Genomic DNA, 19,553 nt, shown 5'->3' with positions numbered 1-19,553 from the left:
TTGAATCCTTCCATGTAGGATAAACAGCACGCCTTCTCTTTGCTGCACTGAGAATGAAAAGGTGAAGTGGGATCCAATTTCATTGTACTTATAGTTTCTGCGAGTATAAAGGAAAAATAATTCTACTTCATTACATTTAAAAATCGTACTAATTAAGACAAAAGCTGCTTAAAATCTGTAATGGAAGAAATCACTATTGTTCTCTGAACTATAGTTTCCAGGAACAGCTGAACATGGTATATGAACATCTTCTTATGGCAAAAAATATGTAGGTTTGTTCCTGGTTGTTCAGGAACGTCCTTGTACATCATGGTTAATGATCAATCTATTGAGCAAATGATAAAATACTCCTTTACCTTAAGGAGCACAGCTGAAGTCCTGTAATATTTACAGTTGTTGCAGTGCTGACTACTAAACACTGCAATGAACATTGCTTTTCTGTGATATAAGATAGTGTGTGTGTGTGTGTGCCTACGCACACGTTATTGCCAGCTAATTAACTTCTTTTTCTTTCCAGTCCTCATGGAGATCACAAAGCAAATGTGGGGCTAAACCTCAAGTTCAATAAGAAAAATGAAGAAGTTCCTGGCTATACTAAGAAAGTTGGAAATGAGTGGATGTATTCTTCTGCAGTTGAACAGCTACTTGCAGAGTATTTAGAAAGGTAAATGCTGGATATGAACTTGATCTAAACTATCCAACTGCATGACAGTCATGATTTTTTTGTCCTCTGGGCATAGGTCTTCTAAGAACTGAAGAGCTGGCTTTTTGCGGTTGCTTGATGAAATTCTCTGCTTCCCAATATTCTCCTTCCAGTAGTTTCTCCTTCTAAGGAGAAGCATAGTTGAGGATAGAAGAATTTTGTCAGCAGCAAAATTCTTCTATTTTTCTAACCAACTTAATTATACAGGTCTCACTGTTTACTTTGTATTTAGCAAGTAAACAGAAATTCAAAAGTAATTTGTCCAGAATTCAGAAGTTTCAAATCCCACCCAAGTTTATTTTAGTTAAGTTTTTTGGTTTGTCTGCTGACATGAAACTAAATCTCCCCTCATTTTATTCAATGTTTAGGGTCCCCGAACTGTTCAGTTATATAGCCAAGAATAGCCAGGAAGACATATTCTATGAAGATGACATTTGGCCTGGTGAGGATGAGAATGGGTAAGCCATCTCCTCTTTTTTCTTTTTAGTAAGCATTAAGGCTGGCAGTACTGAAATTCGTGGAGGCAGCTACGTAACTGAAACAGTGCTATTCCTTGAGCAGCATGATGGTCAGTGATTGGTCTGAAAAAATGATCAGAATGTTGTGCTTTTCAGTTGTGGACTCCAAGTATTTGTCAGACTCCTATGCCAAGAGTAATAATAAATGAGACACGTAGCTTTCTGTGGCTGCTTCAAAATGTCTGCTTTTATTGCTAACTTCAGTATGTGTTATTTGCAAAGTAGTGACACTTTTTTTCATTTTTGGAAAATAAGCAGTAATTATTTTAAGTGCTTAAGGTCATGTTTTTATTTAAATCTGGGTGCAAATTTTAGTATTTATTCAGTCGGCATCATGGAAGACAGGGATCAACCTTCATTCCAGATGCAGTATAGTAACATTAAAAAAAAACCAAACCTTTATTGTTAGGTAGTGAGACATATTCATGGACTTCTCAATCATAAGAATTTCAGCTTTGTGTTCCATTTACATTCAGAGGCATGCCCTGAAGTTCTTCTTTACTGTTCTGTGAGAACTTAGTGCAGAATCTTTAATCACAGCTGGACACAGTTAGTTGTTCAAATGCAAACATAATTTATTAAATACTCTTTTTTAACTTCCTGGTTTTTTTGTTTTTTTTTTTTTTTTGTTGTTGTTGTTGTTTGTTTTTTGTTGAGGCAAAACTTAAAGTTGTAAGTTTGAAACAGTACTGCATCATTCAGTTAGGCTTGATTTTTATAATGTCTCTTGTTAAGTCATAGAGCACTTTTAGATCATTTATGAATGTGTACAAGCATTGTGCCTATATCACAATACTTCAGTATTAAAATCAGGAATCCTCTTAAAATGCTGTGTGTGTGTGTGTGTGCACATATATGTATATGTGTATATATATATACTTGAGAGGTTTTAAATTCATTTGCTCTTTTATTTAGAGCTGAGAAAGTTCAAGAAATTGTTGCCTGGTTGAAGGCACATCCTGTCTCTGCTTTATCTCGCTCATCTTGTGACTTGCAAATTTTGGATGCAGCTATTGTTGAGAAAATTGAAGAGGAAATAGAAAAATGCAAGGTATGCAGCTCAGTGCCACTGTCAGCAGTGATGAACCAAAAACTGATTGCTTGTTATTTTCCAAGGTCTTGAATTAGAATAAGCAACTGGGAGATTACTTGTCATTCCAAAAAAAAAAGAATATAGAACATAATGTAAAATCTGAATTTGCAATGTAAATTGACACAGGAATTCAGAGGAGGTCTTTCTTGATCTTCCTAATTGACTCACTATTTTCGAGGTAATTCTGCAGCAATAGGCTGTACTCTGAACTCTGCTTTTTCAGAAAGGAACAGGCATCAGTATACATTCTGGTTAACTGAAGTGCTGTTTCCAAGTACACTACTAGCTCTTTTTCCCTTGCTTTTCTCTTTTGTGAAAACTTGTTTAGAGAAGAAAATTAGAAAGCTATTTTCTCAACACCACAGATCAAAAAAGGTGCCAAAGGAGTTATTAAAGCCCAAATGTGAAGGCAAAGATAGATGAAGAAACGGGCTGATTTCTTTGAAATTACATGTGGGGACATGAATTGATGTGAGTTCTGGCATTAGACAATGCAAGCTCTTCAAAAATATTCAGTCATATTTTAAGAATGAGGTTTAACCAACTTAATTGTACAGGTCTCACAAAGCTGCCTTCTTCACAAAGAGCTCTACATTATTTCTTCACATGTTTTGTTTTACCTTTCCTTTAGCAGAGAAAGAGCAACAAGAAGGTGCGAGTAACTGTGAAACCCCATTTGCTGTATAGAGTAAGTGAGATAAAACATTTTTGATTTTGTTTGAAATGAATGTTGTTGAGATCATCGTTACTTTGACTCAGCTTTTCAATTCTCAGAAAGCAGAATTTTGCAACAGTATTTGTGGACAATCGATTTTCTTATGCCTCCTAGAAAATCAGCTTTGAAGTGGCAGCCTCTCTCTAAAAGGAGAGAGTTTTCTGCTAACTACAAACTCATTCACATACATATACTCATACGTAACTTCAGTTCTTCTCTTTCTTCTGACTTTCAGACTTTCATTTCTCATGGGCTGTATAAAGAAATGCACTTTCCATTTGTCTCCTCTTCCCTGTTTTTGTTAGGTTCTTGATATATGATCAGCTGCTCATCTTCCCTGCTATTTCTCAGATACTCACCTATGTTACTCATACAGGCATGATACGCTTGGTGGTTTTAGATTGTCTAAACTGGTCCCCTTGGTTTGTCTTAAATCACACACAGTGCTGCTGTTCCTCAAGCAGTGAGAGTTGCAGTAAATAACTTTTAAAAATTGTTTGCACTGTGTCTGGGTGGAAAGGACTCTATGTTTTGTCTGTTTTCTGAGTTTGTTTTGTAGTGTGTTTCAGATTATAGATGTGTTTTGATTGTAATCCCTTTTTTATTCTTTTCAGCCTTTAGAACAGCAGAATGGAGTTGTTCCAGATAGAGATGCAGAGTATAGGCTGTTTGACCGTGTTGTCAATGTAAGGGAGAACTTCTCTGTACCAGTTGGTCTTCGAGGTACCATTATAGGAATTAAAGGAGGTAATATTTTCTTCCTAACTGTAGCATTATAGCTTTATAACAGTTAAGCTAGGGATGTGAAACTAAGCTTCAGAGAAGGGTTGGAGTTTTTTTTCTATAATAGTGGTAAACATATGTATTTCTCACCTATGAAAGATATGCAACTTGAAGCCACTATTTACTGTTCAATAAATCTACAGGTAATCCTTTTAATTTCATGTGTTATCCAGCTGTACTTTGAATATGAAATTACTTACCCTTGGTTCCTTCTTAAAATGAAGAAAGCATTGAGTTCAGTGAGAAAGAACACAGGCTGCAAAAAGAACTAACTGAAATTAAAAAAAGAGTAAAAACAATAGGAGCATTTCATTGAATGTACAATTTTATCACGTATGATTTTCTCTTTTTTTTTTTTTTTAATTTGGATTTTACTTTATGATATTTGAATTCTGTTAAGTGACATGGGTTTACAGTTTCTTTGATGAGGACTGTCTGTTTCAGGTAAACAAAGGGATTTACCTAAGCAGATGGGGTGTAAAAATTTGAGATCTATGATAGAAATTGTTAACATGGTCTTAATCTATCATTATGCAAGAAATAATCACTGAAGGTAATGCTGAAGATGTGCATTTCTCATTGCCTCAATGCAAAGAATGCCTTGCATCTTTTTTGCTGGTGGTTTCTGACACCTGTGATACACTACTGTAAATCACCTGCAATATCCATCGATCGTCAGGTTGATAAGTTGTTAAGCTCAGTGTATTTCTGATCAAAGTATATCTTAACAGGGCAGCCATATTTGACTTTCTCTGGGGAAGCATTTCTGAATTGTTGTTGGTAAAGTTCCTAATTTAAAGAACAAGAATTTCTTTTAGCTAAATGACTTATTTTCATTATTTACTGCATAACTGACAAGACGTAGTTTAGATTAAACTGCTACTTGTCACGGACATAGTATGACATTTTATTTCATTTTCTATAGCCAGTAGAGAAACAGATGTGCTCTTTGAAGTTTTGTTTGATGAAGAATTCCTTGGAGGCCTAACTATAAGGTTTGTGCAGAGGATTTCATAGCCTTTTCCATAGCCATTTCATTGTTGGCCTCTGATTTCAGTGGTCCAGTGGCTTTAGATGCCTTTTTTTTTTTTTTTTTTTTTTAGCTTTATTTCTCAATTATAATTGTGTTTCTTTTTCTCTTTGAGTAGGAATAATTTTTATGAAGGGAAATGTGTTTAAGTTGGATTTTGTTCAAAGCTACTAACTTTTAGAAGACAGATATGAACTGGCAGAATAACACGCTAGATTGAAATGTCATTTTTAAACAAAGATGTATCGAACAGGTTATTATCAGTGTGTGTTTAACATATAGTTAAAAAACCAGACTTAGTGATCATCTGCTCCTCTGAAAAAGGGATTCTGAACAATCAAAAACTGGTACTCGAGCACTAAACTAACTGCCTTTTAAAAGCTTCAACTGTTCTTCAGGTGTAGGCATCACTGATGTTTCTAGTTTAGAGTGCAGTAACTCTTCTGTGTTTAAGTAAGCAGGTAAATGTCTAAGTGCAGTAATTTAGTAGTATTCATTTTACTGTTTGGTTTTGGTTTTTTGCATTTAGACAAGTTAATTTCTTAAGACAAATTAGAAGAAAATCTTGCCTATTCCCTGTGTTTAGCGTGCATAACGCAATCTATTCCTTTCAAGAACGTGTCCTGTAGAACAGATTATCTTTACTATCAATAATTATACAAAACTGACTAAATGATTCTTGACTTCAGATTATTGTTCTGCCACTGGCGTTAGCTTTCACCTCAGGAGAAGAATATTATTTTCTGGTTCATATATATACAATTTTTTTACAGAAATACTTAATACAGAATTGTGATATAACAATTTCTTTTAAAAATTGAGGTTAGCACTGAAAGATGCAGTATAAAACCAGTATTTGAAAGCCAGAGACCAAAGAGGAACACGACAGATGGGTTGTGATGTTTGTTTGATGTTGTATGTAAAGGTACTAGATTTTAATATTGGGTATGATTTTCAACCTCTGATGCACAAACTTGAGTCATGTTTTTGTACAGAGGCAACAGCATTGTCAAATCAGATGTATTGAAATGTCAACATTTAAATGACATCAAATAAATGTTAAATTTGCTCTACTGAAGGTGCTCACCTGCCAGAGGTTATCGTCTGCCCTCAAGTGCCTTAATTAACCTGTCTCATGGTGTTCGGTCAGAAATGGGGAATCAAAAACTGACGGCCATAGTTAAACCTCAGCCAGCTGTGAACAACTACAATTCATATGCATCTGATCTAACATCTGTCTGCTCACAAAAAGTGCGTCTGGGAGGCCTCAACCATTCCCCTCGCTCCCTTTTTGTTCCTACTCAAGTAAGACTTTACTTTCATTTATACTTGGACATACATAGTTTTTTACGTGGAAGCTAAATTGTAACCTTGGATGTTATCCTTATTGGTACTGAAAAATGATTACTTTCATGTCAGTGTATTAGAAGTAAAATAGTTCTTATCTTGGATAAATTAATTTATTCAGTAATTAAAGGGAACAGGCATTCTTTTCTGACAATTTTCTGCTTTATTTGAATAGCTTTGGCTGGATTTCCAAAAGGCAAATATTCAGATCAGAGCATTGATGCTGCGGCTGGTTTTAGCAAATAGCTTGGTTTGGCAGAGATGCAGTTATTTCCTTAATGCTCTGTTCCTCAGTGTTTGCTGTAGGCCAAACTTGTATCCCTGCTCAGAAAGGCAAGATTTTTTTTTTAAATTTTGTATTTTGGTTATGATTACTTCAGAAATGAAATAAAGCAGGAAAAATGACAGATGAATTGGGGTTCAGTTTAATTAATCTTTCATTTTTAATAAGTTACTTTAAAAAACAAGCATAATGGGTAATTAAATGTGCATAGATGTGTTAAAGAAGAATTGCATTGTATTTTCTAATTGTATAGAAGAATGCTATTCAAAAGAAAATTTAGAGTGGTGGCATACTTCAGGTTTTCTGTTTCCTCTTGATTTAGCAGCTGAATGGAAGACAGCATTACAATCTCAGGGCTGAATATCAAGGGACCTCCAACTCACCCCACAAAGGATCGTTTCTGAGTAGCAATCAGAAAAATAAAGTGAGTGTCCTTTTTCCTTTAGTATTTTGGCCACTGTTTACAGCACCTGTCCTTTTTCATCGTATGCAAACATCTGGTGTAAGAGAACCAAGGTGTTTTAGTCCCTGTGCAGACTGGGGCAGAACTTGTCCCACTTCTTGCATAAATGAAAAAATCTTGTGTTACCACATTCAGATTCTGGATTTTCCAAAAGAGTTATTGTTTGTGATCTAGCCTTTTGTTTTGTGGTGGTATACCTGTAAAGTTATGAAGCAGATAAGCATGTTAAGGCCTTAAAAGTAAATCATTATTTATAAAATGAAAGCATATTTTCAATATGAGAGCATGCTTTCAAAAGCATTTCAAATTATCATCTGAATTCAGTTATGGTGTATATATACAAATATAGTCAGTGATCTTTTCCATGTTAGTAACTTCTGAAAATTGTAAGCGAGCAAAGAAAAACAATCTCCAACGCTGGGCTCATTACAATTACAACTGCAAGTGGTTCTCTGCAAAAGATGTTGCGGAAATACATTGTAGCCCATCACAATTAAATACCCACAAATTCTTCTAATATGTGAGAAGTTCTGTTGTCTGAGCACTGTTAAACTAGGCGTTTCCAGAATGTCATTGCACATGACTAGCTGCTCAGAAGTTGAGTTTAAGGCTGTTGAGTTTATTGGATAATTGTTTCTTATTTTGTCAGGCACAGAATAAGCAAGACAACGAATTTTGCAGTATATGGCAATCATTGCAAGGTTCTGGGAAGTCTCACCATGTTCAGCAAAACATACATGAGAAGGTAAGTGTATACACTTAAACAAATCTCTGGATTCAAAATATGAATTCTTAATTCTCTAAATTATTTCATTACATCAGAAGGACTTACCAGTTATTTTGACTCAGAGGCAATGAAAATGTTATGTGAATGATATATAGTAGCTTTCTTGTTAAGGTTTGATGTTGGAAATTCTAGGGTGCAGTTCTACCTCAGGAAATCAAGCTGGGATCTGGTAATCAGTTCTATAAGCCAGGCTTCAATGATGGCAGCTTTAGAAGTCAGCAAAGAAAGCAGGAGCCATATAAAAAATGTAAGTACTATGATTGAAAACTTCATTTGAGAGAACTTAGTTGCTTTGTCTGTTTTTCATTGAAATGGCTATTGTCTTTGTAGTTACTGACGGGGAGTAAAAGGGCATTACAGTTATACAAGCACTGTTTGGTACATGTTGTCAGGTACTGTCACTGGTGCATGTATACAGCTAATCCACATTTAGACCCAAACCCTTCAAACCAAGTTGTTCATCATTATGTTGAATTTCCTCTGAAGTGATTCTGAAAAAACAAAAAGCATACAGAGAAACAGCCAAACAAGAAAAACTTTGGCTTTGAAAATATGTTTGCAAGTAGTCATGTTTGTAGGATATAAAATTGTCACCACGTGCTTCGTTTTCATGTATTTTACTCTATAAAAATAAGCATACACCAAATAATCTTAAAAGTGTGAATTGGAGACATATAATGCAACCATTCAAATTAATGCAACTCTCTGTACTAGTATAGTGTTGTTAGGTTTTGGTTTGGTTGTTTTGATTCTTATATTTTGTAATGTTCTTAAAGACTGTTTTTTATTCTTATTCTCTGTAGTTAAAGAAGATTCCAGATTTACAAGGGGTGAAAGTCAACCCCATAATAAAATATCAAACAAACAGGTAATTTATTCTATGCTGAGTAAATGTTTTCATGTCTTTTCACTATGCTCTGATCAGAGTAACCATTTTAAGGATGTATTATTTGATTTTTTTAATATATTAACATTATTTTGGAGATCTTTTTTCTCTAGAGAGATTTTATAGACAGAAAATTAAGAGCGTTAGGAACATGATGATGATAACAAGTGATTTTCCTATTCATCTCAGGTGGTAAAAGCTATATTGTAATAGGAAAATACATTTTACTGAATATTAGCTTGTTTTAAATTCAATTGCATTATAATAAATAATGGAATATTAGTATTCAATAATAAATACTGCAGTATTATTTCAGAATTTTGCAGGCATGAATAAGCACAATGTCAAACTTCTGAAGAGAAATGAAAGTGTGCCTGTAGTTCAGAAGGCTGCAAGTGATGGTCCCTGTACAGGTGGAAAGGTAGGATGTTATATTGATTTTCATGTGTTTCTTTAATAGTGTCTGTTTCTCCCTAGTTTTGTTTCCTTTATTTCTGCTCACTTGTGCTCAAATTCCTGTTTGTAACAGACAAACTCCACTAACCTTGATCGTTCTTTCAATCATTCCTTCATAGATTACTTGCTCTTTATGTGCAAAACTTTATATGATCTCTGGATGTCTGTTCCCAGTCTAACAAGTGGTGCTGTGATCTGCCCAAACTCAGAGGGGAGACAAAAAAAAAGTCCTGAATGAGTGTAAAATTAATGTCAAACTAAAACATCTTTCCTCTCGCATCTACTGGTAATACATGAAGTTGATATACTTTTTTTTAACTTCTCTTTAGAAGGAGAGTGAACTTGAAAGCCTTCTAGCTTCTTTGAAAATTTCCAAAGAAAATGAAATGCAGACTTCTTCCAAGGAAGCAAGAGCTACAAATGAAGAACATCTATCACCACAGTCATTTGCCATGGTCTGTGTACTGCAGGAAGCATTATGTGGCACTTTAGCTTCTGCTGTTTTATCATCAATGCTTTTGTTATGAGAAACTCCATGAAACCTCTTTCAGCCTTCTTGAACGTATTGATGAGCTTCTAATTAGCTACTCTAGAAGAAAATTAACGAACACATTTGTAAAGATGCTGTTATCTGTGCTTTGTTAAAAATGCAACTGATAGAAAAACAAAAAGGCAGATTTGGTGTAATATTGATTGTAATATTTAATTTGTGGTACTTGATTGTAACATACAGAATGAAGTAAGAGGGTTGAATGCTATCATGTCCCTGAAGAGTTTGTTTTATTTTTACAGAAAGGAACACAGATGCTCAAGGAAATTTTGAAGATAGATGGCTCTGACCTGGAAACAAGGAATGAAGTAAAATCCCAGGCTAATGATGTTCCTGCTTCCCCTGGTAGACAGGATTGCCATGGAGCTGCATTGCAGTATAGACAAACAAAAAAAATGGGTATGTTTAGACATCAACGTAATTGAGAGTTTCAATATGTGTTTTCAGAATGAAATAATTAAACATCTATATTCTTCTATTCTACTTTTTTATTCAGCATTAATAATTACTTTATACATACTCTCTTATTTTGTTCATCAGATGTGAAAATACCAGGAAAAAAACCACAAATATGACTCATGCAATGCTAATAACAAAGTTACTCTTCTTTCACTGCAGGAAATATTTGTGATACAGCTTTTTTTTTTTTTTTTTTAATCAGCTGCTTATATGAACAATCCTCACAGCACTGGAGGCCCTCAGAGTACACCAGCATTGGAAACTGGAGGTCACCCTTTTGTTGGTCAACAATCCACATTGTCTACTCCTGTTTCTGAACTTTCTCGTATTTGTTCTCTTGTTGGAATGTCACAGCCTGATTTCTCTTTTGTGAAAACGCCACAGGTAATACTCATTTTCTGCAAAAGTTCAAGTTCTCAGCTTGGTTTCCATTGCCCTTTATTAAACATCTGACTGTGTACTGAAATCTATCTAAAAATAAAACTTAGCTCCTTTTGTTCCCATTTTTTTTCAAAGCAAACAATAAAGCCCCTGTTTCCATCTCCCTGTTTGTCTGCAGTACAAATGCCCTGAAAAATCTTGTCTCATTTTTCTAGACTATGACTGTTTGTCACATCAAATTATCCAATGGATTGTTGGTTCATGGACCGCAGTGCCATTCTGAAGCTGAAGCAAAGGAGAAAGCTGCACTATTTGCTTTACAGCGTTTGGTGAGGACAGCAAAGAATCTTTTAAGATATTTGTCTCTGTTGCATTGGTCTGCTTGTAATCCATCATTTGCTTATTTTTTCAAAGAGCTCTGTAGGAGTTAACTTGCCTTTTCCTCCACCGATGTTTCCAAATTACCAGCCACTAGGAGTTCCTGTGCCACCTGGATCTATTCCTCCAGTCTTTCCCCAACCTCCTGGTAAGCATTTGACTAGTACACATTTCAGGTATTGTCATGATTGCCTGTAATTGTAATAGTTCTTTGTATGAGAACAGGTGCCTTTCAGAAAGCCTTGTTTTTGGTCATCTTGCAGTGTAGTCTTACATTTGAACTGCTTGGAAAACAGTGCATGAACCTCTTCTCATCAATAGCAAATCAATTCAGAGAATCACGCTTCTCCTGACTTTTGTTTCTTCTTTCTTTTCCTTTTTAATGTAATTCTCCATTATGGTACTAGGTGTTTTTTCCTTTTAAAAAAAAAAAAAGTAGTGAGTTCAAAGCTGATACAGTTCAAAATTCAGAAGATATCCCTTTGGTGGTTTTTTTTTTTAATTATGTGGGTTTATTGGTTTTCAGGCTTGGTTTTCCAGGCGTTAGTAGTTTTATTTGTTCAGAAGAAACTTTCACTGAAGTGCTGCATCTCAATCCTGTTGTGTACTGCAAAACATTATGCTGCTAAATTACAAGTAGTACAAATCCTGGTGGCATGTCTGTCTTCGCTATTTTGTATCAGAGTAAATTGTATTTTGTATCATCCTGACTGCTTGTAATTAGTCAGCACAACTGTAGTATCCCAGTAACCCACACAGCAACTGCTACGTCTTTCATCCCCTGAGGGTAGAATCATAAAATATCTGGAGTTGGAAGAAACCCAAAAGACTAATTGACTCCTGACTTTGCACAGCACCATCTAAAAATTAAGCCTTATGCTTTAGAGCACTGTCTGAATGCTTCTTGAACTACTTCAGGCTCAGTGCTTCTGACCCCTTCCCTGGAGAGTGTGTTTCAGTGCCTAGCAACCCTTTTGGAGAAGAACATTTTCCTAATAGCCAATCTTAACTTCCCCTGACTAGTATAGCTCACTTGGCTAAAGATGTGAAAATCTATGCAAATTTATGTGTGCTCTGAAATACACATGTAGCAGCTTAGTGCTGTCACCTAGATGTACTCTAAAAGCAGAACTGTTTAGTAGTTATTTTATTGTTTTTTGTTCTTGAAAAATGAATAACTACCTATTTTCAAGCAAGTATGAAGAAAATAAGGCATTATTGGAGGGAGAACGTATATAGAAATGTCACTAGGATGCTTTGGGTTTTGGGGAATTGATATGCTCTTTATGAGGAAAGAGAGCTAAAAGATATTCATTTTCACAGCTAATATAATACCTCCATCATCTCACATGTTCGGTCCAGTGTCCTGGGGAGCTCCAGTGCCTATTCATGGCAAACACTATTATCCTGGTTCCTATCCAGGAAACGTGTCTCTTGCAGGAACTATACCAGTTGGTTCTCACAACCAGTTTATACCTCTACAGGTAAGTTTAGCAGGTTTGTCTTAATATTCTACTTCTGTAGAACTATACCTATGTGATGAATATGACACCTCTACTGTGAAGAACTGATTAGTGTTAGAAAATTATGTTTAATATTTTTGTGCATGTTTTCTAATAGTGGAATATTTGCAATTTTTTTTAAGGAATGCATTCTTTTAAATAATATTTATTTAATTTAAAGGTAACTAAAAAAAGGGCTGCTAGCAAGAAAAACTTTGAGTTCAAGGAGTTTCAGAGTTCCCCTCAAGCTGCACCACTAAAGAATGAACAGCCAGTGTCTTCTGATCACATTCAGCAAGATAATTCTTCAACTCCTTTAAAATCTCCTCAAGCTGCTCAGTCTTCTGTTTCATTTCAAGACAGTGTGGCTACTCCAAGCGTTCCTCGTAACAAATCAACACCAAATACTTCCAGCAAGCGAAAGTCAAGAAAGCTGGCTGTCAATTTTGGCACACCAAAATCTGCAGAATAAATATAGTAGCTAGGTGTATTTTATTTTTAACTCTTCCCCCAATGTTATATCATTTAAAAAAATCAGAAAGCTCTACTAAAAAGACCAGCCACTTTAAGTATAACATAGAATGAAATACATTTTATTCGCTATGAATTTCAGTTATGAAAATTGAAAACGACATTAAAACTTAGTTATTTTGACCTAAATTAGCAGGAAATGCTGAGTTAAGGTTACCATGCCATTCATTGTGCCTAGGTTTCTGAACAGTGGCTTACTGACTGTACTGGGTGAGCAGCAATAACAGTGGCAACCTTAATTCAGAATTGCTGTGCTTTTTGAGTGGGATATGGAGCAGTAATAAGTTGGGCATCAAATATTGCATAGCATGACGTTTTGTGTTCTAGCTTATTTTTAAATAGTGTAACAAGATGGAAAGGAAAAAGATATTTAAATGCAGTTTTCATATTGGCTTTCCAGGGTCCTTTTGAGATGAATCAGTATAACTAAAACTTAGCTACAGCTAAACTGCCAAATTTTCTTTAATTAGTAGATTCTATGCCAGAGGGAAACAATTTTATAACTTTCAAAAGTAGGTATTGCTATATCTCTGATGGAACAGAATGGCAAGATGTGCTTGCTGATGCAGATTTCATTCTAAGAGGTCAATTTATAGGATGTCTTGAATAAAAATATATTTACAAAGTAGAGACTTCTTTGGTAAAGTTTTTGTTTTTATTTGCTTCAAAGCTGGAAGCATTAAATTTCTTTGTTTTCTGGTAATAAAGCAACATGGATATCTACTACAGTTTGCAAAGTCCCCTAAAATGCCAGTGATATCCTGAAATTTTCTACATTATAAAATCAAGTTTAAAGATGTCTATCTGTGTAATATGGCTGTCAAAATTATGCTTACTGAATCCACTTTTCCCTCCAGTAGTGTGTGCCCTGAAACCTCTATGATATGTTCTTTTTATGGCTAGGTGACTTTTAGTATTTATTTTTGGGTTTGTGATAGAAGTTCTGCATAGCAAAGTTGTCGTTTCGTTATCATAAACTATTACTGCTAGTTCCATAACAATGTTTATACCAAGTTGACTTGTATTTTTGGAGGAGCAATGTTGTAGGAAGTAATTACATCGTGCTTAGTTCATGACAAAATGAGAAGGCTCAGACGTCGGTACCTGCTCATTTTTCGCCCACGTGCACCGATTTTACTCACATTAATGATAACTCTTCAGTCTAAGAATTTGAAGCCTCAGTTGGTACTATTCATTGGCACTGATTAAATTTCATTTTTCTTCTTTATTCTAATTATTCAAGGAAAAAATATTTTTCCTCTGAAAATGGAAAGTTGAGAAATAAATTACACTCCAGTGATTTATTTTGTTGTCTCCCAAGCAGTTTTCATGTTGGATCTGCAAGTCTGTAGACTTGCTTTTCAACTCTATTAGAATCAACGTAAATCCTATAAAAAGGCCAATAGAGGTAAAAATGTTTTATTTAGTACCACAAAGCTTGTAGTTTATATCCATCTTAAAAATACGTTGATTTTTGTTGTTTTCTTTATATTTGCTTAGTTTCAAAAAATGAAGAAGCCATATCCCAAGAAGGGAAAGTGACCCAAGTGGGTGATTTGTTGTCATTTGCAATGTGATACTCGCAGGATGTTTTCATGCCAATATTTCAAAAGAGTTTGTATGAAATTCTGTGAGACAAAGGTATCAGTCCCCGTGTCCCATATGAATTACCTGATCATCAGAGACAAGGTCTTTTTAGAAATTCCTGTGATAGAGATTAAACTGCCATAGATTCTTGCATCACCTGATCCCCCAAATTTAGTCTCCTTTGAACACAGGTGTCATCATGACAGACTTAAACAGATATGATTAATAAGGATTTTGTCATTTCAGTTGAAATTCTGAATTTCCATAAAATTACCAAATTTTTATATACCTGGATAGCCAACTTATGCAGATTAAAACATATTATTAAGGACACTGTACTGCTAACACCAGTAAACACAGCAGTTTTTATTATTAATCGCTTCTTGTTTCTAGGCTTCGTCCCTCTCTTCTGAAAACACTGCTATATTTAATCTGTGTGGCTGGTTAAACACTTAATTCTGTAGCTGCTGCATATCGTGTTAGACTCTGGGTTTTAGTGTATATATTCTGTGATACTGCCTGGTGCCCAGTTAATTACAGCTTTACATGTCCTGGTACGTGTGACATCTGCATTGACTTATGCCATCTCCCCGTGACTTCAGTTTCATATTTTAATGAGGTGATTGTTTAATTCATACAGGTATAAATTTACACATTTGTTTTTCTCATAGATATAAAGTATTTTGTAAGCACTGGAATTTTTCATTAGATCTTATACAGAGCAGTATTTTACTAAAAATCCAAAAGGGAAGACTTTTATGTGCGCATTTTTGTAGTTTCTGATTTTTTTAAAATAACTTTTCATTGTTTATCTGCCAAGTGAAATGTTTTAAATTTGCATATGAATGGATACAGAATGTATTTTTTGTGCTGTTTAGTGTTAGTGTGCATTTGCAGATTTTTAGCATGTACTTGCACAAAAGACTGTGCAAAGATATTTTAAAATATGAATATATGATACACTGAAGGAAAACCATTAATAAGAGTCAAATGCTATATAAAACTCTAATGCAATAGAATAATTTTATAAATTGTGTCTGTGTCTGTTTGGATTAAATATTGAAACCAAAAAAACCTTATTTTCACTGTTTTATTTTCAAATACTATGTGGGAACTTCTGTGTGCTCCAAATGGGAATTGTAAGGTGGAAATTCAGTGTCGTGAAGACCGAGTTCTGTTATTCCCAGAAGTGGCAAATGCACACCTCCTCAGAGCTGTTTCTTGATGGCTTTCAACTGCTGTTCACTTAAAGATGGAATCTTGTTCAAACGTCTGTTGGTCGGTTTGAAATCAAAGGCATTGAACTAAATGGGGATCTTCTGAAATTTTCTTGCATCTGTCACTTGTTAGATTTAAAAAAAAAGAGTCTGCCCTGCAGCGAGTTCAGTCCCAGTAATTCTTGTCAAGGTGCAAAAATAGCTGTCAGCTGAAGAACAGGAAAAGCCACAGATACTTGAAAATGCTTAATAACTGAACATTGCCTTCTTCTGTACCTGAAACAAAATATTATGCTGGTATTTCTGCTAGAGTACAGTAAGTTTAGTTTATTTGTAATGAGGCTTCTAAATGAAGCATATTGGCAAACTGCACAAAAATAATGCAGTGTGATTGTATTTGTCAAGAAAGAAATTGCAAAGTATGTTTCATAATTGGATTTCCTCACCCATAATGATAGCAGGATTTTGAAACTGCCAAATTAACGTCATTAGATATCATTTTAGAGGGTAAATAAATCTGACTTTGTATAGAATGTACATAAAATATGCTGAATGGTATTTTTTTTTCCTCTGAGTATGTTCAAACTTGTTTGCTTGTAATGCATAATGAACACTGTAGTCTGTAGCCATGCTTGTTAATTTTTCGTACCTTTGATTGTGACATACAAATTTTGTTAGGATCTGTCTTTTGCAGAAATCTGGTACTTTCCTTTTTACAGGTTATTATGTGAATTAGCATGGTTAAAATGACAGGTATAGAAATTGGAGCATACTCTTAACATTACCAACTATTTAATTTAATGTAACTGTATTCTGTGCAGAACTGCAGTCAAGTCTTGGTACATTCAGGTCACATTATTCAACATGAAGATGCCAGGATATGGTCTTGCCTGTGCAAATTAATCAGCAGGCTGTAGGTACTTCAGGTGTCCTGTAGGGCAGTTTCTGCCTTGTCCTGTCTCAGTGCTCAGCAGTAAAGAGAATGAACTTAAGTAAAGGGACAACTTTAAAACATATTGGTTTGTGCATAATAAATCTTGCATAGCCATTCCCATTCAAAACTGAAGTTACTCTTTTTCAATTTAGTTTAGTTCATTTGAATTACTGCACAAATGATCCATAAGAGTGAAGAAACTCCAATCTAGGACTGGTTACTTCCAGTAAGGAGTCTCTTCCCTCCCCTCTTTTGAGAAGTGATCTGCATAGATGTTCCATAATCGTCCTTCCTTACAATGGAGAGTTATGTTCTCTTTCTGTCTCTGGAAAAGAGACACAGTGACATCATGGGCACAGACACAGGTTGAGTAAACATTTTGTCCCAAAGAATCCAAATTAAGGTGCATGAGGACCCTTGAATTTTGAGACTGTAACCGCTATGTATTTGGAGGAAACGGCTGTCATGAGGTAAGTAGCTGTTGATTACTAACAAAAGAATCCATCATTTCAACAGAGGTTCCTTATTACTGCTGATTTTTACATACTTCTCTGTGACTAAAAAATGTCCTGTTTTATCTCTGCTGCGAAGGATAATACAAATCAAAATGAACATAGGTAGTCCACAGGTCGAGTGTTAACAGTAAACCTATCATTTTAGAGAACAGAGAAAGCATTTTCCATTAAAACTAATTTTTTTTTCCCAATAAAATTTGGTCAGTGATCATTAATGCATCAGCATTGCTTTATGAAAGTTGATAATGCCCCTTAGTCCTCTATTTTTTTGGCATCAGAAAGACCAAGGCTGCCAATCCAAAGCCACCATGTAATTTCTGTGCCAGTAACTGTCAGTAAAAATCAGTCTTGTTATAGAAACCTTGTTGGGTTATAGGGTGAAGCAAGAGCAATTGTATGCCTCCAGCATACCCATTGTCTTGTCCTTAAGCTTCACTGATGGTCATTTCCCTCTTTTTTTTTTTTAGTCTTTCCTTTGAATTTCCAAACTTTGAAATCAGTGTTCTTTTAAAGAGCTGTTCAGCCCTGGACTTTCCATGCTCATTACTCATAGATGCATAAATAGAAACAGTGCATACACACAACATAACTTCCTTTGTTTTTCAAAGCTGTTTGTAGTTCCTTAAGAGACATGCAGAGGATGACAGCCATTGTCCTGCATATACACATAGCACGTGCCCAAACATGGGCATCGCTTGCGCAGGTTTAAAGGCATGGGCAAACAATGGAATGTTAGCAAGGATACCACTTCTCATTGCACTTGCGTTGTTAAATAAATTGTTTGAAGACATGAGTGACCTAAAACTTTGTTCTATGATCTACGTTAGTCTCTGTCAAAGGTTACTTCTTTTGGAGAGCTCGTGGAAAGGACGGATTGCTTGTGTCCCAGGCACTTCAGTGCTAACCTTTATGTATGTGGGCAGTTGTGATATGTAGTTCTGTAGTGAAAATACTGGCTGTACCAGCCTCATGTGACTTGTTCCCACTTGATTGTGCCAAACTGTGTACAGACTGTATTGCTGCAGTGAATCATATCAAGAAATTCATCTGATTGAAACTTTCTCTCATGTTATTTTTCAGCTTGATCAGCTCGCTGAGGAGCCACAGGAACAGCTGTGTTGGGACAACAGATGAAAGTGGGAGGGCAGGACTATTTAGCAAGAGTGGATCTGCTCAAGAAATATCCCTTCACTGCCTAAAACTCACGAAGCTAAAATGCTAGATTAGCTGATGTGGTGGTGTTGTCTCTTGACTTCAAGAAGAGTGGTAAATTCTGACAGGAGGAACTACCAAGAACCATCATATGGTAAATTATTGAAGTAAAATTTGCCAAAAGTTCATCGCTTTCACTTTGGGTCATCTGTTAATTTTCCAGGAGAAGCTTGTAGCATCATCTATGTGGGATATACAACCAATAGCAAAATAGGGAAATTCTTAAAAGCAAAGTGACTGAAGACACTGAGGTAAATGCATAACATTAAAACTTCTTAAAATGCTAGAGCTAAAGGAACGATTACAGAGTTTGATGAGACAAAATACAGGTAAGGAAAGGAATGGAACTTAAAGGGGGAAAAAAAAAAAAAAGCATGAGTTACAGGCTTTGGGTTTTGCTCTCCTTGGTTCTGGTTGCTGAAGTTCTGTTAGCGATGCCACTGCCAAGTTTGATTCATACTTGAAGCCTGGGGATTTTTCTAGTAATTCCTGCTGGATCTGCAGCATTCCCAGCTGTCAGGACCTATAGTGACTTGGATAACTGGAAAACCCTCTGGAGGGTCCTTGTTGCTGACAGAACTGTGCTAAGCGTGATGACTTCTCTTACAAATACTCAAATTCCTCATGATGCAGGTGTTGTCACTGTTGCCAGAGATTATTTTGTTACCCCTGATGTTCTGCTGTTTGGAATAATAACTCCTTTCCTTTGCTCACAGTATTGGATGGGTTCCTGGAGTGCCACCGCTCCTTGTCTGGGTTTGATATTCCAATAAGAGAAGAGAATAATTGTGCTTTCCAGAGACCAAAGAAACTGAAGATTCCAGCACAGAAGATACAGAAGTGTGGGAAACTGGTGCTGCAGTAATTGGAGCACGACTCCAGGTGTGTGAAGTCTCTGCCTTTTGGAACAGCAAAAAAAACAAACCCAAAACACACGCATGCTCTTATTTACGTAGGAAGGTGAGGATGGTAGCTTAGAGTGTGCAGGTTTAGTATCAGTGTTACAGGGCAGTATAAAAGATCTTTGAAGAGTGTTAGTACTCCCTTACTTCAAATTGATGTTTCTGGCTTCTGCTAAGATGAACGTGGGTCTTCTGTGTATGTTTGCAATCAGATTTTTTTTCTCTAAAGGTAAGAGGTTTTGGATAAACAAATAGCACTTGTGTGGAAATAATACCATTTATGACAAAATCACGTAAGTTTATGCCAGGTAAGTCCTGTAT

General features: G+C 35.5%; 1 protein-coding gene across 3 annotated transcripts in view; it reads left to right on the top strand.

Moving 5' to 3' along the window:
• The window catches only part of XRN1 (5'-3' exoribonuclease 1), a 36,706-nt gene extending 20,023 nt beyond the window's left edge, over nt 1-16,683 (top strand). The window contains exons 25-43 of one of the 3 annotated variants that reach the window (XM_052686309.1): nt 518-664; nt 1,072-1,161; nt 2,137-2,272; nt 2,946-3,002; nt 3,644-3,776; nt 4,738-4,807; nt 5,922-6,147; nt 6,798-6,896; nt 7,585-7,680; nt 7,855-7,969; nt 8,526-8,590; nt 8,925-9,029; nt 9,394-9,519; nt 9,857-10,013; nt 10,276-10,457; nt 10,670-10,783; nt 10,869-10,980; nt 12,156-12,316; nt 12,516-16,683. In XM_052686309.1, coding sequence (XP_052542269.1) covers nt 518-664; nt 1,072-1,161; nt 2,137-2,272; nt 2,946-3,002; nt 3,644-3,776; nt 4,738-4,807; nt 5,922-6,147; nt 6,798-6,896; nt 7,585-7,680; nt 7,855-7,969; nt 8,526-8,590; nt 8,925-9,029; nt 9,394-9,519; nt 9,857-10,013; nt 10,276-10,457; nt 10,670-10,783; nt 10,869-10,980; nt 12,156-12,316; nt 12,516-12,806 — 2,482 coding nt within the window. In that variant the 3' untranslated portion in view covers nt 12,807-16,683. Of the gene's footprint in view, nt 1-517; nt 665-1,071; nt 1,162-2,136; nt 2,273-2,945; nt 3,003-3,643; nt 3,777-4,737; nt 4,808-5,921; nt 6,148-6,794; nt 6,897-7,584; nt 7,681-7,854; nt 7,970-8,525; nt 8,591-8,924; nt 9,030-9,393; nt 9,520-9,856; nt 10,014-10,275; nt 10,458-10,669; nt 10,784-10,868; nt 10,981-12,155; nt 12,317-12,515 lie in introns of all 3 variants that reach the window. The other 2 variants (XM_052686307.1, XM_052686306.1) reach the window with 2 other exon arrangements.
• The last annotated feature ends 2,870 nt before the right edge of the window (nt 16,684-19,553 follow it).

This window comes from Tympanuchus pallidicinctus, unplaced genomic scaffold (assembly GCF_026119805.1).
Source record: "Tympanuchus pallidicinctus isolate F22 unplaced genomic scaffold, pur_lepc_1.0 scaffold22, whole genome shotgun sequence".
NCBI lineage: Eukaryota > Metazoa > Chordata > Aves > Galliformes > Phasianidae > Tympanuchus > Tympanuchus pallidicinctus.
Note: the sequence above shows the minus strand (reverse complement) of the source record. Positions and strands in the feature narration are given on the sequence as shown.